The following is a 23,530-nucleotide window of genomic DNA, read 5'->3' on the forward strand; positions in this document are numbered from 1 at the left end:
CCCTACCTGTACCATACAACCCCTACCTGTCCCATACTGCCCCTACCTGTCCCATAGTGCCCCTACCTACCCACGTACTGCCCCTACCTGTCCCATACTGCCCCTACCTGTCCCATATGTCCACTACCTGTCCCATACTGCCCCTACCTACCCCTACCGCAACCTGTCCCATACTGCCCCTACCTACCCCCTACCGCAACTATCTATCCCCCTTACTCCCCATACATACCCCCTTACTGCACCTACATATCCACTACTACCCCTTCCTAATCCCTTACTGCCCCACCTCCCTAATGCCCCACATACTCCCTTCTACCCCTCTACTGCCCCTACCTGTTCCATACCCCCTTATTGCACCTACATATCCACTACTACCCCTTCCTAATCCCTTACTGCCCCACCTCCCTAATGCCCCACATACTCCCTTCTACCCCTCTACTGCCCCTACCTGTTCCATACCCCCTTACTGAACCTACATATCCACTACTACCCCTTCCTAATCCCTTACTGCCCCACCTCCCTAATGCCCCACATACTCCCTTCTACCCCTCTACTGCCGCTACCTGTTCCATACTGCCCCTACCTGTCCCATACAACCCCTACCTGTCCCATACTGCCCCTACCTGTCCCATACTGTCCCTACCTACCTACGTACTGCCCCTACCTACCCACGTACTGCCCCTACCTGTCCCATACTGCCCCTACCTACCCCCTACCACAACTATCTATCCCCCTTACTCCCCAGCATACCCCCTTACTGCACCTACATAGCCACTACTACCCCTTCCTAATCCCTTACTGCCCCACCTCCCTAATGCCCCACATACTCCCTTCTACCCCTCTACTGACCCTACCTGTTCCATACCCCCTTACTGAACCTACATATCCACTACTACCCCTTCCTAATCCCTTACTGCCCAACCTCCCTAATTCCCCACATACTCCCTTCTACCCCTCTACTGCCCCTACCTGTTCCATACTGCCCTACCTGTCCCATACAGCTCCTACCTGTCCCATACTGCCCCTACCTGTCCCATACTGTCCCTACCTACCCGCGTACTGCCCCTACCTACCCACGTACTGCCCCTACCTGTCCCATACTGCCCCTACCTGTCCCATACTGCGCCTACCTATCCCATCCTGCCCCTACCTACCCCCTACCGCAACTATCTATGCCCCTTACTCCCCATACATACCTCCTTACTGCACCTACATATCCACTACTACCCCTTCCTAATCCCTTACTGCCCCACCTCCCTAATGCGCCACATACTCCCTTCTACCCCTCTACTGACCCTACCTGTCCCATACCCCCTTACTGCACCTACATATCCACTACTACCCCTTCCTAACCCTTACTGCCCCATCTCCCTAGTGCCCCACATACTCCCTTCTACCCCTCTACTGCCTCTACCTGTCCCATACTGCCCCTACCTACCCCCTACTGACCCTACTGCCCCTACCTGGCCACTACTGACCCTACCTGTCCCATACTGCCCATACCTGTCCCATACTGCCCCTACCTACCCCCTACCGCAACTATCTATTCCCCTTACTCCCCATACATACCCCCTTACTGCACCTACATATCCACTACTACCCCTTCCTAATCCCTTACTGCCCCACCTCCCTAATGCCCCACATACTCCCTTCTACCTCTCTACTGCCCCTACCTGTTCCAAACTGCCCCTACCTGTCCCATACAACCCCTACCTGTCCCATACTGTCCCTACCTGTCCCATAGTGTCCCTACCTACCCACGTACTGCCCCTACCTACCCACGTACTGCCCCTACCTGTCCCATACTGCCCCTAACTGTCCCATACTGGCCCTACCTACCCCCTACCGCAACTATCTATCCCCCTTACTCCCCATACATACCCCCTTACTGCACCTACATATCCACTACTACCCCTTCCTAATCCCTTACTGCCCCACCTCCCTAATGCCCCACATACTCCCTTCTACCCCTCTACTGCCGCTACCTGTTCCATACTGCCCCTACCTGTCCCATACAACCCCTACCTGTCACATACTGCCCCTACCTGTCCCATACTGTCCCTAACTACCCACGTACTGCCCCTACCTACCCACGTACTGCCCCTACCTGTCCCATACTGCCCCTACCTACCCCCTACCACAACTATCTATCCCCCTTACTCCCCAGCATACCCCCTTACTGCACCTACATATCCACTACTACCCCTTCCTAATCCCTTACTGCCCACCTCCCTAATGCCCCACATACTCCCTTCTACCCCTCTACTGACCCTACCTGTTCCATACCCCCTTACTGAACCTACATATCCACTACTACCCCTTCCTAATCCCTTACTGCCCAACCTCCCTAATTCCCCACATACTCCCTTCTACCCCTCTACTGCCCCTACCTGTTCCATACTGCCCTACCTGTCCCATACAGCTCCTACCTGTCCCATACTGCCCCTACCTGTCCCATACTGTCCCTACCTACCCGCGTACTGCCCCTACCTACCCACGTACTGCCCCTACCTGTCCCATACTGCCCTTACCTGTCCCATACTGCCCCTACCTATCCCATACTGCCCCTACCTACCCCCTACCGCAACTATCTATGCCCCTTACTCCCCATACATACCTCCTTACTGCACCTACATATCCACTACTACCCCTTCCTAATCCCTTACTGCCCCACCTCCCTAATGCGCCACATACTCCCTTCTACCCCTCTACTGACCCTACCTGTCCCATACCCCCTTACTGCACCTACATATCCACTACTACCCCTTCCTAACCCTTACTGCCCCATCTCCCTAGTGCCCCACATACTCCCTTCTACCCCTCTACTGCCTCTACCTGTCCCATACTGCCCCTACCTAACCCCTACTGACCCTACTGCCCCTACCTAGCCACTACTGACCCTACCTACCCCCTACTGCCCCTACCTAGCCCCTACTGACGCTACCTACACTCTACTGCCCCTGACTGTCCCATACTGCCCCTACCCACACTTGCACTGCCCCTACCTGTCCCATACTGCCCCTACCTGTCCCATACTGCCCTACCTGTCCCATACTGCCCCTACCTACCCCCTACCACAACTATCTATCCCCCTTAATCCCCATGCATACCCCCTTACTGCACCTACATATCCACTACTACCCCTTCCTAATCCCTTACTGCCCCACCTCCCTAATGCCCCACATACTCCCTTCTACCCCTCTACTGACCCTACCTGTTCCATACCCCCTTACTGCGCCTACATATCCACTACTACCCCTTCCTAATCCCTTACTGCCCCACCTCCCTAATGCCCCACATTCTCCCTTCTACCCCTCTACTGCCCCTACCTGTTCCATACTGCCCTACCTGTCCCATACAGCTCCTACCTGTCCCATACTGCCCCTACCTGTCCCATACTGTCCCTACCTACCCACGTACTGCCCCTACCTACCCACGTACTGCCCCTACCTGTCCCATACTGCCCCTACCCGTCCCATACTGCCCCTACCTGTCCCATACTGTCCCTACCTACCCACGTACTGCCCCTACCTACCCACGTACTGCCCCTACCTGTCCCATACTGCCCCTACCTGTCCCATACAGCTCCTAACTGTCCCATACTGCCCCTACCTGTCCCATACTGTCCCTACCTACCCACGTACTGCCCCTACCTACCCACGTGCTGCCCCTACCTGTCCCATACTGCCCCTACCTGTCCCATACTGCCCCTACCTACCCCCTACCGCAACTATCTATCCCCCTTACTCCCAATACATATCCCCTTACTGAACCTACATATCCACTACTACACCTTCCTAATCCCTTACTGCCCCACCTCCCTAATGCCCCACATACTCCCTTCTACCTCTCTACTGCCCCTACCTGTTCCATACTGCCCCTACCTGTCCCATACAACCCCTACCTGTCCCATACTGCCCCTACCTGTCCCATAGTGTCCCTACCTACCCACGTACTGCCCCTACCTACCCACGTACTGCCCCTACCTGTCCCATACTGCCCCTACCTGTCCCATACTGCCCCTACCTACCCCCTACCGCAACTATCTATCCCCCTTACTCCCCATGCATACCCCCTTACTGCACCTACATATCCACTACTACCACTTCCTAATCCCTTCCTGCCCCACCTCCCTAATGCCCCACATACTCCCTTCTACCTCTCTACTGCCCCTACCTGTTCCATACTGCCCCTACCTGTCCCATACTGCCCCTACCTGTCCCATACTGCCCCTACCTGTCCCATACTGTCCCTACCTACCCACGTACTGCCCCTACCTACCCACATACTGCCCCTACCTGTCCCATACTGCCCCTACCTACCCCCTACCGCAACTATCTATCCCCCTTACTCCCCATGCATACCCCCTTATTGCACCTACATATCCACTACTACCCCTTCCTAATCCCTTACTGCCCCACCTCCCTAATGCCCCACATACTCCCTTCTACCCCTCTACTGACCCTACCTGTTCCATACCCCCTTACTGAACCTACATATCCACTACTACCCCTTCCTAATCCCTTACTACCCCACCTCCCTAATTCCCCACATACTCCCTTCTACCCCTCTACTGCCCCTACCTGTTCCATACTGCCCCTACCTGTCCCATACAGCTCCTACCTGTCCCATTCTGCCCCTACCTGTCCCATACTGTCCCTACCTACCCACGTACTGCCCCTACCTACCCACGTACTGCCCCTACCTGTCCCATACTGCCCCTACCTGTCCTTTACTGCCCCTACCTACCCCCTACCGCAACTATCTATCCCCCTTACTCCCCATACATACCCCCTTACTGCACCTACATATCCACTACTACCCCTTCCTAATCCCTTACTGTCCCACCTCCCTAATGCCCCACATACTCCCTTCTACCCCTCTACTGCCTCTACCTGTCCCATACTGCCCCTACCTACCCCCTACTGACCCTACCTACTGCCCCTACCTAGCCACGACTGACCCTACCTACCCCCTACTGCCCCTACCTAGCCCCTACTGACGCTACCTACACTCTACTGCCCCTGACTGTCCCATGCTGCCCCTACCTACACTTGCACTGCCCCGACCTGTCCCATACTGCCCCTACCTGTCCCATACTGCCCTACCTGTCCCATACTGCCCCTACCTACCCCCTACCGCAACTATCTATCCCCCTTACTCCCCATACATACCCCCTTACTGCACCTACATATCCACTACTACCCCTTCCTAATCCCTTACTGCCCCACCTCTCTAATGCCCCACATACTCCCTTCAACCCCTCTACTGACCTGTTCCATACCCCCTTACTGAACCTACATATCCACTACTACCCCTTCCTAATCCCTTACTACCAAACCTCCCTAATTCCCCACATACTCCCTTCTACCCCTCTACTGCCCCTACCTGTTCCATACTGCCCCTACCTGTCCCATACAGCTCCTACCTGTCCCATACTGCCCCTACCTGTCCCATACTGTTCCTACCTACCCACGTACTGCCCCTACCTGTCCCATACTGCCCCTACCTGTCCCATACTGCCCCTACCTACCCCCTACCGCAACTATCTGTCCCACCTGTCCCATTCTGCCCCTACCTGTCCCATAGTGTCCCTACCTACCCACGTACTGCCCCTACCTACCCACGTACTGCCCCTACCTGTCCCATACTGCCCCTACCTGTCCCATACTGCCCCTACCTACCCCCTACCGCAACTATCTGTCCCACCTGTCCCATTCTGCCCCTACCTGTCCCATAGTGTCCCTACCTACCCACGTACTGCCCCTACCTACCCACGTACTGCCCCTACCTGTCCCATACTGCCCCTACCTGTCCCATACTGCCCCTACCTACCCCTACCGCAACTATCTATCCCCCTTACTCCCCATACATACCCCCTTACTGCACCTACATATCCACTACTACCCCTTCCTAATCCCTTACTGCCCCACCTCCCTAATGCCCCACATACTCCCTTCTACCCCTCTACTGACCCTACCTGTTCCATACCCCCTTACTGAACCTACATATCCACTACTACCCCTTCCTAATCCCTTACTGCCCCACCTCCCTAATTCCCCACATACTCCCTTCTACCCCTCTACTGCCCCTACCTGTTCCATACTGCCCCTACCTGTCCCATACAGCTCCTACCTGTCCCATACTGCCCCTACCTGTCCCATACTGTCCCTACCTACCCACGTACTGCCCCTACCTACCCACGTACTGCCCCTACCTGTCCCATACTGACCCTACCTGTCCCATACCCCCTTACTGCACCTGCATATCCACTACTACCCCTTCCTAACCCTTACTGCCCCATCTCCCTAGTGCCCCACATACTCCCTTCTACCCCTCTACTGCCTCTACCTGTCCCATACTGCCCCTACCTACCCCCTACTGACCCTACCTACTGCCCCTACCTAGCCACTACTGACCCTACCTACCCCCTACTGCCCCTACCTAGCCCCTACTGACGCTAACTACACTCTACTGCCCCTGACTGTCCCATACTGCCCCTACCTACACTTGCACTGCCCCTACCTGTCCCATACTGCCCCTACCTGTCCCATACTGCCCCTACCTGTCCCATACTGCCCCTACCTACCCCCTACCGCAACTATCTATCCCCCTTACTCCCCATACATACCCCCTTACTGCACCTACATATCCACTACTACCCCTTCCTAATCCCTTACTGCCCCATCTCCCTAATGCCCCACATACTCCCTTCTACCCCTCTACTGCCCCTACCTGTCCCCTACTGACCCTACCTACCCCCTACTGACCCTACTTACCCCCTACTGACCCTACCTAACCCCTACTGACCCTACCTACCCCCTACTGCCCCTACCTAGCCCCTACTGACCCTACCTACACTCTACTGCCCCTGCCTGTCCCATACTACCCCTACCTACAGTTGCACTGCCCCTACCTGTCCCATACTGCCCCTACCTGTCCCATACTGCCCCTACCTACCCACCACTGCCCCTACCTGTCCCATACTGCCCCTAATTTCAACCTACTCCCCCTAATTATTGTTCTACTTCCCCTTCCTACCCCCGACTGCCCCTAATGACCTCCTATTGCCACTACCTACCCCCCTATTCCTCCTACCCCTACCTGCCCCCTAATGCTCCTACCCACACCTACCTCATGGGGTGACAGGTAGCCTAGTGGTTAGAGCGCTGGACTAGTAACCGAAAGATTGCAAGAACGAATCCCTGAGTTGACAGGGTAAAAAAAATCTGTTGTTCTGAACAAGGCAGTTCACCCACTGTTCCTAGGCTGTCTTTGAAAATAAGAATTTGTTCTTAACTGACTTGCCTAGTTAAATAAAGGTTTAAACAATTCAGAAGTTTATATACACTTAGGTTGGAGTCATTGAAACTCATTTTTCAACCACTCCACACTCTTGTTAACAAACTAAGATTTTGGCAAGTCGGTTAGAACATCTACTTTGTGCATGACACAAGTCATTTTTCCAACAATTGTTTACAGACAGATTATTTCACATAATTCACTGTGTCACAATTCCAGTGGTTCAGACGTTTACATACACTAAGTTGACTGTGCCTTTAAACAGCTTGGAAAATGTCAAAAAATTATGTCATGGCTTTAGAAGCTACTGATAGGCTAATTGACATAATTTGAGTCAATTGGAGGTGTACCTGTGGATGTATTTCAAGGCCTACCTTCAAACTCAGTGCCTCTCTACTTGACATCATGGGACAATAAAAATAAATCAGCCTAGAACTCATAAACAAATTGTAGACCACAAGTCTGGTTCACCCTTGGGAGCAATTTCCAAACGCCTGAAGGTACCACGTTCATCTGTACAAACAATAGTACGCAAGCATAAACACCATGGGACCACGCAGCCGTCATCCCGCTCAGGAAGGAGACGTGTTCTGTCTCCTAGAGATGAACATACTTTGGTGAGGAAAGTGCAAATCAATCCCAGAACAACAGCAAAGGACCTTGTGAAGATGCTGGAGGAAACAGTTACAAAAGTATCTTTATCCACAGTAAAACAAGTCCTATATCGACATAACCTGAAAGGCCGCTCAGCAAGGAAGAAGCCACTGCTCCAAAACCGCCATAAAAAAGCCAGACTATGGATTGAAACTGCACATGAGGACGAAGATCTTACTTTTTGGAGAAATGTCCTCTGGTCTGATGAAACAAAAATGGAACTGTTTGGCCATAATGACCATCGTTATGTTTGGAGGAAAAAGGGGGAGTCTTGCAAGCCGAAGAACACCATCCCAACTGTGAAGCACGGGGGTGGCAGCATCATGTTGTGGGGGTGCTTTGCTGCAGGAGGAACTGGTGCACCTCACAAAATAGATGGCATCAGGAGGGGGGAAAATTGTGGCTATATTGAAGCAACATCTCAAGACATCAGTCCGGAAGATAAAGCTTGGTCGCAAATGGGTCTTCCAAATGGACAATGACCTCAAGCATACTTCCAAAGTTGTGGCAAAATGGCTTAAGTACAACTAAGTCAAGGTATTGGAGTGGACATCACAAAGCCTTGACCTCAATCCTATAGAAAATGTGTGGGCAGAACTTAAAAAGCATGTGCAAGCAAGGAGGCCTACAAACCTGATTCAGTTACACAGCTCTGTCAGGATGAATGGGCCAAAATTCACCCAACTTATTGTGGGAAGATTGTGGAAGGCTTCCCGAAATGTTTGACCCAATTGACATTTTTTTAAGGCAATGCTACAAAATACTAATTGAGTGTATGTAAACTTCTGACCCATTGGAAATGTGATGAAAGAAATAAAAGCTGAAATAAATCATTCTCTCAACTATTGTTCTGACATTTCACATTCCTAAAATAAAGTGGTGATCCTAACTGACCTAAGACAGGACATTTTTATTAGGATTAAATGTCAGGAATTGTGAAAAACAGAGTTTAAATGTATTTGGCTAAGGTGTATGTAAACTTCAGCCTTCAACTCTATAATAATACTGCCCCTAACTATCCTCTTACTGCCACTAACTACCCCCTTACTTTCCCCTACCACCCCTACCTGCCCCTAACTACCCCCTTAATTTCCCCTACCACCCCAACCTGTCCCTAACTATCCTCCTTACTTCCCCTACCTACCCTCTTACTTTCCCCTACCACCCCTATCTGCCCCTAACTACCCCCTTACTTTCCCCTACCACCCCTACCTGCCCCTAACTATCCTCCTTACTTCCCCTAACTACCCCCTTTCATAACAATCGGAAATCGGTATTTTTGGACGCCGATTTTGCCATTTTCTAAATTTATTTTATTTTATTTTATAATATTATTTTATTTAACTAGGCAAGTCAGTTAAGAACACATTATTATTTTAATGACGGCCTAGGAACGGTGGGTTAACTGCCGTGTTCAGGGGCAGAATGGCAGATTTTTACCTTGTCAGCTCAGGGATTCAATCTTGCAACCTTACGGTTAACTAGTCCAACGCTCTAACCACCTGCCTCACGAGGAGCCAGCCTGTTACATGAATGCAGTAAGAAGCCAAGGTAAGTTGCTAGCTGGCATTAAACTTATCTTATAAAAAACAATCAATCAATCATAATCACTAGTTAACTACACATGGTTGATGATATTACTAGTTCATCTAGCGTGTCCTGCGTTGCATATAATCTATGTGGTGCGCATTCGCGAAAAAGGACTGTCGTTGCTCCAACGTGTACCTAACCATAAACATCAATGCCTTTCTTAAAATCAACACACAGAAGTATATATTTTTAAACCTGCATATTAGCTAAAAGAAAGGTTAGCAGGCAATATTAACCAGGTGAAATTGTGTCACTTCTCTTCGGGGTCAGGGTATATGCAACAGTTTGACCACCTGGCTCATTGAGAACTAAATTGACAGAATATTACATAATTATGACATAACCTTGAAGGTTGTGCTATGTAACAGCAATATTTAGACTTAGGGTTGCCTTCCGTTAGATAAAATAGGGAACGGTTCAGTATTTCACTGAAAGAATAAACGCTTTGTTTTCGAAATGATATTTTCCGGATTGACCAATTTTGACCTAAGGCTCGTATTTCTGTATGTTATTATGTTATAATTAAGTCTATGATTTGATAGGGCAGTCTGACTGAGCGATGGTAGGCACCAGCAGGCTCGTAAGCATTCATTCAAATAGCACTTTTGTGCGTTTTGCCAGCAGCTCTTCGTTGTGCTCCAAGCATTGCGCTGTTTATGACTTCAAGCCTATCAACTCCCGAGATTAGGCTGGTGTAACCGATGTGAAATGGCTAGCTAGTTAGCGGGGTGCGCGCTAATAGCGTTTCAAACATCACTCGCTCTGAGACTTGGAGTAGTTGTTCCCCTTGCTCTGCATGGGTAATGATGCTTCGAGGGTGGCTGTTGTCGAGCCCAGGTAGCGGTGAGGAGAGGGATGGAAGCCATACTGTTACACTGGCAATACTAAAGTGCCTATAAGAACATCCAATAGTCAAAGGTATATGAAATACAAATCGTATAGAGAGAAATAGTCCTATAATTCCTATAATAACTACAACCTAAAACTTCTTACCTGGGAATATTGAAGACTCATGTTAAAAGGAGCCACCAGCTTTCATATGTTCTGAGCAAGGAACTTAAACGTTAGCTTTCTTACATGGCACATATTGCACTTTTACTTTCTTCTGCAACACTTTGTTTTTGCATTATTTAAACCAAATTGAACATGTTTCATTATTTATTTGAGGCTAAATTGACTTTATTGATGTATTATATTAAGTTAAAATAAGTGTTCATATTGGGTCCTCCAATAATCGGTATCTGCCTTTTTTTTGGTCCTCCAATAATCGGTATCGGTATCGTTTTTTGGGGGGGGGGTCCTCCAATAATCGGTATCGGCGTTGAAAAATCATAATCGGTCGACCTCTACCCACTACTGCTCCTACCGTTCCCCTACCTCCACTGCCTGCCCCCTTACTTCCCCTACCTGCCTGCCCCCTTACTTCCCCTACCTTCCTGCCCCACTGCCTGCCCCCTTACTTCCCCTACCTGCCTGCCCCACTGCCTGCCCCCTTACTTCCCCTACCTGCCTGCCCCACTGCCTGCCCCCTTACTTCCCCTACCTGCCTGCCCCACTGCCTGCCCCTACTTAACCCACTACTGCCCCTACTTACTAGCAACAAATTAAGCTACATAGCTTTTAGGGGCTTTGGCCACTGAGAGTTCTAATACATTTCAGGTCCTTTTAACGTTTTTGTGTGTGTGTTTAGCTGCTTTTTTTCTGGAGCACTGGAAGAGGAGGCAGATGTGTCTGAAACATGCCTGGGATCTGACCAGTCTAGAGGACGAGGAGGTAGGACCAGACACACTGACTTAAATGGCATGTTAGCGTTACTAGGGTCATGACCTGCTGCTCTATGATGTCAAGAGGTGATACCAGCTCCCCATCTTTGCAGATTATCCTCTTAAACCCGAACACACACACACACACCCAAACACACACACACCCCACACTACACACTGTCATCTCTCTGTCAGCATGCTTATATCAAATCAAATTGTATTTGTCACATGCGCTGAATACAAGCGGTGTAGACCTTATCGGTGTAGACCTTACCGTGAAATGTTTACTAAATAAACTAAATAAAAAAATACCCCTACCTGAGATTGAGTTTTCTTGCCTCTTTGGGATAGGGGGCAGCATTTTCACTTTTGGATAAATAGCGTGCCCAATTTCAACTTCCTGCTACTCATGCCAAGAATATAAGATATGCATATTATTAGTAGATTTGGATAGAAAACCCTTGGAGGTTTCTAAAACTGTTTGAATCATGTCTGTGAGTATAACAGAACTTATGTAGTAGGCAAAACCCTGAGGACTAACCATTCAGAAAAAAAACATTGAGGTCACTGTCTATTCAATGATATTCCATTGGGGAACTGGATTTCTCAGGCACTTGTTTGCAGTTCCTACCGCTTCCACTGGATGTCACCAGTCTTTGGAAAATGGTTGAGGTTATTCCTTTGTGAAATGAAGAAGTACGGCCATCTTGAAACAGTGTAACACTGTTGAGAGTTGGGCAAGACTAGAAAAGTAGCGTCAGTTTGTTGTTGTCCTGTATTGAAAACAGATAGACCCGTCTTCAATTTGATCGATTATTAACGTTTAAAAATACCTAAAGTTTTATTACAAAAGTAGTTTGAAATGTTTTGGCAAAGTTTACAGGTAACTTTTGAGATATTTTGAAGTGAAGTTGCGCAAATTGGAAGCTGTTTTTTTCTGGATCAAACGCGCCAAATAAATGGACATTTTGGATATATATGGACGGAATTAATAGAACAAAAGGACCATTTGTGATGTTTATGGGACATATTGTGCCAACAAAAGTGCCAACAAAAGAAGCTCGTCCAAGGTAAGGCATGATTTATATTTTATTTCTGTGTTTTGTGTAGCGCCTGCAGGGTTGAAATATTATTTCTATCTTTGTTTACTGTTGTGCTATCATCAGATAATAGCTTCTTATGCTTTCGCCGAAAAGCCTTTTTGAAATCTGACATGTTGGCTGGATTCACAACGAGTGTATCTTTAATTTGGTATCTTACATGTGTGATTTTTTTATTTTTTATTTTTATTTCACCTTTATTTAACCAGGTAGGCTAGTGGAGAACAAGTTCTCATTTGCAACTGCGACCTGGCCAAGATAAGGCATAGCAGTGTGAACAGACAACACAGAGTTACACATGGAGTAAACAATTAACAAGTCAATAACACAGTAGAAAAAAGGGGAGTCTATATATACATTGTGTGCAAAAGGCATGAGAAGGTAGGCAAATAATTACAATTATGCAGATTAACACTGGAGTGATAAATGATCAGATGGTTATGTAAAGGTAGAGATATTGGTGTGCAAAAGAGCAGAAAAATAAATAAATAAAAAACAGTATGGGGATGAGGTAGGTGAAAATGGGTGGGCTATTTACCAATAGACTATGTACAGCTGCAGCGATCGGTTAGCTGCTCAGATAGCAGATGTTTGAAGTTGGTGAGGGAGATAAAAGTCTCCAACTTCAGCGATTTTTGCAATTCGTTCCAATCACAGGCAGCAGAGAACTGGAACGAAAGGCGGCCAAATGAGGTGTTGGCTTTAGGGATGATCAGTGAGATACACCTGCTGGAGCGCGTGCTACGGATGGGTGTTGCCATCGTAACCAGTGAACTGAGATAAGGCGGAGCTTTACCTAGCATGGACTTGTAGATGACCTGGAGCCAGTGGGTCTGGCGACGAATATGTAGCGAGGGCCAGCCGACTAGAGCATACAAGTCGCAGTGGTGGGTGGTATAAGGTGCTTTAGTGACAAAACGGATGGCACTGTGATAAACTGCATCCAGTTTGCTGAGTAGAGTGTTGGAAGCAATTTTGTAGATGACATCGCCGAAGTCGAGGATCGGTAGGATAGTCAGTTTTACTAGGGTAAGTTTGGCGGCGTGAGTGAAGGAGGCTTTGTTGCGGAATAGAAAGCCGACTCTTGATTTGATTTTCGATTGGAGATGTTTGATATGGGTCTGGAAGGAGAGTTTAGAGTCTAGCCAGACACCTAGGTACTTATAGATGTCCACATATTCAAGGTCGGAACCATCCAGGGTGGTGATGCTGGTCAGGCGTTTGAATTTTATAGTATTTTATTTGAATCTGGCGCTCTGCATTTCCCTGGCAATTGGCCAAGTGGGACATTTACGTCCAGCCTATCCCAGAGAGGTTTTAAACCAGTGAACTGGCTGGATAAAAAGCTGCTTCTAGGTCTGTTAAAGAAGCTAGCTGGATTAAGGTTCGATTAAAGCAGTGAGCTAGCTGGGTAAAAAGCTGCTTTAGAGTGTTTTAAAGCAGTGGCCTGGCTAAATAAAGAGCTGTTTCAGGGTCTGTTAAATTTGTGAGCTAGCTGGATAAATAGCTGCTTCAAAGTCTGTTAAAACATTGAGCTAGCTGGAAAAAGAGCTGCTTCCGGGTCTATTAAAACAGTTAGCTAGTTGTATAAAGAGTTGTTTCAGGGTTTGTTAAAGCAGTGAGCTGGAAAAGGAGCTGTTTCAGGGTCTGTTAAATCAGTGGTTAGTATAGGTAAGTGCTTCAGGTTCTGTTAAAGTGGTACGATAGCTGGATAAAGAGCTGCTTCAGGGTCTGTTAAAGTAGTGAGCTGGATAAAGAGCTGTTTTAGGGTCTGCTAAAGTAGTGAGCTGGATAAAGAGCTGTTTTAGGGTCTGTTAAAGCAGTGAGCTGGATAAAGAGCTGCTTTAGGGTCTGTTAAAGCAGTGAGCTGGATAAAGAGCTGCTTTAGGGTCTGTTAAAGCAGTGAGCTAGATAAAGAGATGCTTTAGGGTCTGTTAAAGCAGTGAGCTGGATAAAGAGCTGCTTCAAGGTCTGTTAATGCAGTGAGCTGGATAAAGAGCTGCTTTATGGTCTGTTAAAGTAGTGAGCTGGATAAAGATCTGTTTTAGGGTCTGTTAAAGTAGTGAGCTGGATAAAGAGCTGTTTTAGGGTCTGTTAAAGCAGTGAGCTGGATAAAGAGCTGCTTCAAGGTCTGTTAATGCAGTGAGTTAGCTGGAGAAAGAGCTGCTTCTGTATTTGTTATTTTATTGGAATCCCCATTAGCTGTTACAAAAGCAACCTCTCCTCTTCCTGTGGTCCACAGCATGCAGTAATTGCTCTATATAATATTGCACACTTTCTTGAATTTGGTCTGGATTTGGGGACTGAAAAGACCCCTGGTGGCATATTTAGTGCGGTAAGTGTGTGTCAGAGCTGTGTGTAAGGTGACTATGCAAATAATTTGGAATTTTTAACACATTAATGAGTCTTATAAAAAGAAGAGACTGGAATGGATTGTATTTATATTAACCCTCTGATTACAATGAAGAGCAAGATGTGCCACTCTGTTCTGGGGCAGCAGCTGCTTAATTAGGTATTTCCTTGCAGCAATTGACCACATATCTGGACAATAATCAAGATAAGATAAAACTAGAGCCTGCAGGATTTGCTTTTTGGAGTGTGATGTCAAAAAAAGCAGCCAATCTCTTTATTATGGACAAACCTTTCCCCATCTTTATAACCATTGAATCTATATTATTTGACATGACAGTTTACAAGTGAAGTTAACACTAATTAGTTTAGTTTCCTCTACTTCAACAGCCACACCATTCATTACCAGATTCAGTTGAGGTCTAGAGCTTAGGGAATGATTTGTACCAAATACACTGCTCTTAGGTTTTAGAAATGTTCAGAAGCAGTTTATTACTGGCCACGCTGTGGTTAAGCTCTTCAGGGTCTATTTAAGCAGTGTGCTATCTGCTCCTTGGCACATCACCGACAACCTGAAATGGTCCAGCGCCTCTTCAACCTCAGGGGCCTGAAGGAATTTGGCTTGGCCCTTAAGACCCTCACAAACTTCTACAGATGCACCAATGAGAGCATCCTGTCTGACTGTATCACTGTCTGGCATGGCAATTATACTGTCCGCAATTGCAGGGCTCTCCAGAGGGTGGCGCAGTCAGCCCAACGCTTTACACTGGGGGCAAGAAGATCTACACCAGGGTCATGAAGATCATCAAGGACCTCAGCCACCCATGAACGGCCTGTTCACCACAGTACCATCTAAAAGGCAGAGACAGTACAGTTGCTGTTTTTCAGTCTCTCGGTTTGATTCTTCTATCTCCGGCCATCAGACTGTTATAGTCAGCACCCTGCCATGAACTTAGTCATAATTTTTTTTATTTCACCTTTATTTAAGGCTTTATTTAAGGCTAGGCTAGTTGAGAACAAGTTCTCATTTACAAATGCGATTTGGCCAAGATAAAGCAAAGCAGTGCGACAGAAACAACAACACAGAGTTATACATGGAATAAACAGACGTACAGTCAACAACACAATAGAAAAAAAGAAAGTCTATATACATTGTGTGCAAATTGCATGAGGAGGTAAGGCAATAAATAGGCCATAGTAGCAAAGTAATTACAGTTTAGCAAGTTAACACTGGAGTGATAGAAGTGAAATTGTTGCTATTCAGCTACCACCCGGGACTCTACACTGCACCTTAGAGACCCTGCCCTATGTATATAGTAATTGAACACTGGTCCCTTTCATGTTTACACCCTGTTTTACCCACTTCATATGCATGCTAAATAAAAATATAAACGCAACATGTAAAGTGTTGGCCCAATGTTTCATGAGTGGAAATAAAAGATCCCAGAAATGTTCCATATGCACAAAAAGCTAATTTCTCTCAAATGTTGTGCACACATTTGTTTACATCCCTGTTAAAGAGCATTTCTTCTTTGCTAATATAATCCATCCACCTGACAGGTATGGCATATCAAGAAGCTGATTTAACAGCATGGATATTATGATGGCGCCGGAAGAGATGGCTGCCATTTTACGCTCACCTAACCAATTGTGCTTTTGTGTGTGTTTTTTCACATTATTTGTAACTTTTTTTTATTTATTTTTTATTTTGTACATAATGTTTCTGCCACAGTCTCTTATGACCGAAAAGAGCTTCTGGATATCAGAACAGCGATTACTCGCCTCGAACTGGATGAAATTTTTTTCTTTAACGAGTCGGATGCGAAGGATTTACTTCAGACACCCGACAAGGTCCAAATCCCATCATTCACATGAAGAAGAGACAGAGATATCGGGGACGTAGGTCGGGGTGCTTTGTAAGGATCCGACGGTGAGTGAGTAATCCCCCTCACCCATCCGTCCTATTAGCCAATGTGCAATCATTGGATAACAAAATGGATGATTTCCAATCACGAATATCCTACCAACGGGATAATAAAAACTGTAATAGCTTATGTTCAACCAAGTCGTGGCTGAACGACAACATAGATAACATACAGCTGGCTGGGTTTTCAGTCCATCAGCAAGATAGAACAGCTGCCTCCGGCAAGGCAAGGGGTGGTGGTCTGTGTCTATGTGTAAATAACAGCTGGTGCACAAAATCTAATATTAAGGAAGTCTCAAGGTTTTGCTCGCCTGAGGTAGAGTATCTCATGATAAGCTGTAGGCCACAGAATTTACCAAGAGAGTTTTCATCTATATTTTTTGTAGCTGTCTATTTACCACCACAAACCAATGCTGGCACTAAGATGGCACTCAACAAGCTGTATAAGGCCATAAGCAAACAAGAAAATGCTCATTCAGAGGCGGCACTCCTTGTGGCCGGGGACTTTAATGCAGGTAAACTTAAATCTGTTTTACCTCATTTCTACCAGCATGTTAAATGTGCAAACAGGGAAAAAAAACTCTAGACCACCTTTACTCCACACACAGAGACGCTTACAAAGCTCTCCCTCGCCCTCCATTTGGCAAATCTGACCATAACTGTATTCTCCTGATTCCTGCTTACAAGCGAAAATTATAGCAGGAAGTACCGGTGACTCGCTCAATAAGGAAGTTGTCAGATGACTCAGATGCTAATCTACAGGAATGTTTTGCTAGCACAGACTGGAATATGTACCAGGATTCTTCTGACGGCATTGAGGAGTACACCGCATCAGTACTGGCTTCATCAATAAGTGTATTTATGGCGTCATCCCCACAGTGACTGTACGTAAAATACCCCAACCAGAAGCAATGGCAATCACAGGCAGCATCCACACTGAGCTAAAGGGTAGAGCTGCCGCTTTCAAGGAGCAGGACTCTAACCGGGACGGTTAGAAGAAATTCCAGGCAAAGCGTCAATGCAGGACTATGATCGAATCGTACTACACTGGCTCCAACGCTCGTCGGATGTGGCAGGACTTACAAACTATTACGGACTGCAAAGGGAAGCACAGCTGCGAGCTGCCCAGTGACACGAGCCTACCAGACGAGCTAAATAACTTCTCTGCTTGCTTTGAGGCAAGCAACACTGAAGCATGCATGAGAGCATCAGCTGCTCCGGACGACTGTGTGATCACGCTCTCCATAGCCGATGTGAGTAAGACATTTAAACAGGTCAACATTCACACAGCCGCTGGGCCAGACGGATTACCAGGACGTGTACTCTGAGCATGCGCTGACCAACTGGCAAGTGTCTTCACTGACATTTTCAACCTCTCCCTGACCGAGTCTGTCATAACAACATATTTCAAGCAGACCACCATGTTGGTTAAGGGCTTGTAAGTAAGCATTTCACAGTAAGGTCTACACATGTTGTATTCGGCGCAGGTGACAAATAAAGTTTGATTTAATTTACCTGATGGGCATGTTTTACCTGATTATTGATAACTGGGTATGTTTGACCTGATTATCTATAAATGAGCATTTTGTACCTTATTTATCTATTATCTTTGGGGATCCTGAGTGGCGCAAGGGTCTAAGGCACTACAGACCCGGGTTCGATCCAGGGCTGTATCACAACCGGCTGTGATTGGGAGTCCCATAGGGCGGCGCACAATTGGCCCAGCGTCATGAGTGTTTGGCCGGAGTAGGCCGTCATTATAAATAAGAATTTGTTCTAAACTGACTTGCCTAGTTACATTTTTAAATCTTTTTACATTTTTAATCTTTAACTGAGCACGTTTGATCTATAAATGGATAATCAACTAGACGTCATTGTTGCACCTTTTAGTGATCATAGTGTGAGATACAGTATATGTTGTCTGTGTGTTTGTGTGCCTTCAGTGTGTTTGTTTGTGTGTCTCAGGAAACCCCCAGGCCAGAGTATGATCAAATCCTACAAGAGAAGAGACGGAATAAGAGTGGGACAAAAAGGAGGAGTGAGGTATGTATTATAATATCTATATATATAGAGAGATACAGTTGCTTGCAAAAGTATTCACCTCCCTTGGAATTTTTCCTATTGTGTTACCATACAACCTGGAATTAAAATATATTTTTTTTGGGGGGGGGGGTTGTATCATTTGATTTACACAACATGCCTACCACTTTGAAAAGGCTAAATATTATTGTGAAACAAGCAAGAAATAAGACAAAAAAAAACAGAACTTGAGCGTGCATGAACTACTTTGTAGAGCAACCTTTTTCAGCAATTACAGTTGCAAGTCTCTTGGGGTATGTCTCTATAAGCTTGGCACATCTAGCCACTGGGATTGTTGCCCATTCTTCAAGCCAAACTGCTCCAGCTCCTTCAAGTTGGATGGGTTCCGGTGGTGTACAGCAATCTTTAAGTCACACTACAGATTCTCAATTGGATTGAGGTCTGGGATTTGACTAGGCCATTCCAATACATTTAATTGTTTCCCCATAAACCACTTGAGTGTTGCATTAGCAGTATGCTTAGGATCATTGTCCTGCTGGAAGGTGAACCTCCGTCCCAGTCTCATATCTCTGGAAGACAGAAACAGGTTTCCCTCAAGAATTTCCCTGTATTTAGCGCCATCCATCATTCCTTCAATTCTGACCAGTTTCCCAGTCCCTGCCAATGAAAAACATGGGGATGGTGTTCTCGTGGTGATGAGAGGTGATGGGTTTGCGCCAAACATAGCGTATATCTTGATGGCCAAAAAACTCAGTGTTAGTCACATCTGACCAGAGTACCTTCTTCCATATGTTTGAGGAGTTTCCCACATGGCTTTTTCCCACAACACTTTAAGCAATGGCTTTTTGTCTGGCCACTTTTCTGTAAAGCCCAGCTTTGTGGAGTGTAAGACTTAAAGTGGACCTAGGGACAGATACTCCAATCTCCGCTGTGGAGCTTTGCAGCTCCTTCAGGGTTATCTTTGGTCTCTTTGTTGCCTCTGATTAATATATATATATATCATGTGAGATCGTGTGACTCTTAGATTGCACACAGGTGCACTTTATTTAACTAATTATGTGACTTCTGAAGGTAATTGATGGCACCAGATCTTATTTAGGGGCTTCATAGCAAAGGGGGTGAATACATATCCACGCACCACTTTTCAATTTTATTTTTATTTTAAATAAGTTATTTTTTTCATTTCGCTTCACCAATTTTGACTATTTTGTGTATGTATGTCCATTACATGAAATCCAAATAAAAAGCCTTTTAAATTGCGGGTTGTAATGCAACAAAATAGGAAAAACTCCAAGGGGAATAAATACTTTTGCAAGGCACTGTATATAGACATAGATTGACATATACTGTAGATATAGTTATAGATATTTATAGATAGAGATATATAGAGCTAGACTACCGGTCAAATGTTTTAGAACACCTACTCATTCAAAGGTTTTTTCTTTATTTTTACTATTTTCTACATTGTAAAACACATATGGAATTATGTACTAACCAAAAAAGTGTTAAACAAATCAAAATATATTTTATATTTGAGATTCTTCAAATAGCCACCCTTTGTCTTGATGACAGCTTTGCACACTTGACATTCTCTCAACCAGCTTCATGTAGCACCAACTACCTCATGAAGCTGGTTGAGAGAATGCCAAGAGTGAGCAAAGCTGTCATCAAGGCAAAAAAACTTTGAAGAATTTCAAATATAAAATATATTTTTATTTGTTTAACACTTTTTGATTGCTACATGGTTCCATTTGTGTTATTTCATAGTTTTGATGTCTTCACTATTATTCTACAATGTAGACAATAGTAAAATAAATAAGAACCCTTGAATGAGTGGGTGTCTCCAAACTTTTGACTGGTACTGTAAGTATATATGGTGTGTGTTAGCATACAGGTGTGTGTGTGATGACATTATGCCTTCTATTATTTGCAGCTGGGTGGAGTGGGGTATGGCGAAGCAGAGGAGGGAGAGAAGGACAAGATGCTCTCACAGGTACAACTGATGGAGGGTGGGAGGGGGGAATGGAAGGAGAGGAGGGAGGGAAAGACACGATGCTCTCACAGGTACAACTGATGGAGGGTGGGAGGGGGGAATGGAGGGAGGGAGGAATGGAATGGAAGGAGGGAAAGACACGATGCTCTCACAGGTACAACTGATGGACAGAGAGAGGAAGGAATGGAAGGAGGGGAGGGAGGGAGGAATGGAAGGAGAGGATGGATGGGATGGGAAGGAGGGAGCGAGGGAAGGAGGGAGCGAGGGAAGGAGGGAAGGAGGAATGGAGGGAGGGAGGAATGGAAGGAGAGGAGGGAGGGAAGGAGGAATGGAAGGAGAGGAGAGAGGGAGGAATGGAAGGAGAGGATGGAAGGAGGAATGGAAGGAGGGGAGGGAGGGAGAAATGGAAGGAGAGGAGGGAGGGAGGAATGGAAGGAGGGAGGAATGGAAGGAGAGGAGGGGGGGGAATGGAGGGAGGCATGAAAGGAGGGAGGGAGGAATGGAAGGAGAGGAGGGAGGAATGGAGGGAGGAATGGAGGGAGGGAGGAATGGAAGGAGACGAGGGGGGGAATGGAGGGAGGCATGAAAGGAGGGAGGGAGGGAGGGAGGAATCGAAGGAGAGGAGGGAGGGAGGGAGGAATGGAGGGAGAGGAGGGAGGGAGGAATGGAAAGAGCAGAGGGAGGGAGGAATGGAAAGAGCGAGGGAGAGAGGGGGAGATAAGTGGTGGGAGGGAGCAAGGGAAGGAGAGAAGGAGATAGGGAAGGATGGAGAAATGGAGGGAGGGGGAGGGAAGGAGAGGGAGGGAAAGAAAGAAGTAGTGAGGGAAGCAGGGGAGGGAAGCAGGGAAGGAGAGAGAAAGGGAGGGAGGGAAAGAGAAGTGGTGGGAGGGAGGAGAGAGGGAGGGAAGGAGGTAAAGAAAGTGGTGGGAGGGAGGGAAGGAGAGCTGTGGTGGGAAGGAAGGAAGGAAGGAAGGAAGGAAGGAAGGAAGGAAGGAAGGAAGGAAGGAAGGAAGGAAGGAAGGAAAAGAGAAGTAGTGGAAGGAAAGAGGGTGAGGGAGGGGGGAGAGAAGTGGTGCGAGGGAAGGAGGAGAGGAGGGAGGGAGGGAAAGAGAGAAAGGGAGGAAAAGAAAGAAGTGCTGGGAGGGAAGGAGAGAAGCAAGGAGGGAGAGGGGAGAGAAGTGGTGGAGTGAAGGGAGGGAAGGAGATAAGTGGTGGGAGGGAAAGAGAGAAGCAAGGAGGGAGAGGGAAAGAAAGAAGTTGTGGGAGTGGAGGGCGGGAAGGAGAGAAGTGGTGGGAGGGAAGGAGAGAGAGAGAGGGAGGCAGGGAGGGAGGGAAAGAAGTTGTGGGAGGGGAGGGAGGGACAGAGAAGTTGAGGGAGGGAGGGAGGGAGGGAGAAGTGGTGGGCTGGAGAGAGGTTGGGAGGGAAGAGAGAGGGAGGAGTTCCATTGAATTTGTTAAACAAAGCATGCTGACGAGCTCCTACTGTTTTGTTACAGATCAAGCTAACAGAGCTTCCATTGTTTTTATCTGAAGGATGCTAGCAGAGCTTCCATTGTTTTTATCTGAAGGATGCTAGCAAAGCTTCCATTGTTTTTATCTGAAGGTTGCTTGCAGAGCTTCCATTGTTTTTATCTGAAGGATGCTAACAGAGATTCCATTGTTTTGAACTGAAGGATGCTAACAAAGCTTCCATTGTTTTGAACTGAAGGATGCTAATGCTAAGGCTTAACTGCAATTTAGTAAATAAACCTGTGTGTGTGTACGTGCGTGTGTGTGTGTGTGTACGTGCGTGTGTGTACGTGCGTGTGTGTGTGTGCACGTGCGTGTGTGTGTGGGAACCCCTGCTCTGGTTGGTTTAGCCAAAAGCTGCTTACCTTCTGCAGATTACCTCAGATTATATATAGAGAGAGAAGGTAGACTAGCTAGAGAGATGTTGAGACTTTCAGTAAACAGGCACATGATTTCCATGTCAGTATGCGTCTAACCCTAAACCTGTCTGTGTGAGTCTAACCCTGTCAGTATTTTTTATTTTATTTAACCTTTATTTAACCAGGTAGGCAAGTTGAGAACAAGTTCTCATTTACAACTGCGACCTGGCCAAGATAAAGCAAGATAAAGTAAAGCAGTTCGACACATATAACAACACAGAGTTACACATGGAGTAAAACAAACATACAGTCAATAATACAGTAGAAAAATAAGTCTATATACAATGTGAGCAAATGAGGTGAGAAAAGGGAGGTAAAGGCAATAAATAGGCCATGGTGGCGAAGTAAAATATAGCACTGGAATCGTAGATTTGACAGTAGATGAGTGTGCAAAGTAGTAATACTGGGGTGCAAAGGAGCAAAATAAATAAATACAGTAGTGGAAGAGGTAGTTGTTTGGTCTATTTATAGATGGGCTATGTGTAGTGATCTGTGAGCTGCTCTGACAGCTGGTGCTTAAAGCTAGTGAGGGAGATATGTGTTTCCAGTTTCAGAGATTTTTGTAGTTCGTTCCAGTCAATTGCAGCAGAGAACTGGAAGGAGAGGCGGCCAAAGGAGGAATTTGGGGGTGACAAGTGAGATATACCTGCTGGAGCGCGTGCTACAGGTGGGTGCTGCTATGGTGACCAGCGAGCAGGCGGGACTTTACCTAGCAGAGTCTTGTAGATGACCTGGAGCCAGTAGGTTTGGCAACGAGTATGAAGCGAGGGCCAGCCAACCGGAGTGTACAGGTCGCAGTGGTGGGTAGTATATGGGGCTTTGGTGACAAAACGGATGGCACTGTGATAGGCTGCATCCAATTTGTTGAGTAGGGTGTTGGAGGCTAT

General features: G+C 46.8%; 1 protein-coding gene and 1 long non-coding RNA gene across 2 annotated transcripts in view; one reads left to right on the top strand and one right to left on the bottom strand.

Annotated features, from left to right (window-relative positions):
* Positions 1–23,530, top strand: part of LOC110522685 (anoctamin-1-like) — a 269,945-nt gene that overhangs the window by 158,420 nt on the left and 87,995 nt on the right. The window contains exons 13-15 of the mRNA XM_036968555.1: positions 11,237–11,319; positions 18,648–18,725; positions 20,656–20,731. Coding sequence (XP_036824450.1) covers positions 11,237–11,319; positions 18,648–18,725; positions 20,656–20,731 — 237 coding nt within the window. The remainder of the gene's footprint in view (positions 1–11,236; positions 11,320–18,647; positions 18,726–20,655; positions 20,732–23,530) is intronic.
* On the bottom strand, positions 90–482 carry LOC118945785. The gene is made up of 3 exons (XR_005040891.1): positions 358–482; positions 164–242; positions 90–107 (listed from the first exon to the last, which is right to left on the bottom strand). It is a non-coding gene; the product is annotated as an uncharacterized LOC118945785 (long non-coding RNA).

This window comes from Oncorhynchus mykiss, chromosome 30 (assembly GCF_013265735.2).
Source record: "Oncorhynchus mykiss isolate Arlee chromosome 30, USDA_OmykA_1.1, whole genome shotgun sequence".
Lineage (NCBI taxonomy): Eukaryota > Metazoa > Chordata > Actinopteri > Salmoniformes > Salmonidae > Oncorhynchus > Oncorhynchus mykiss.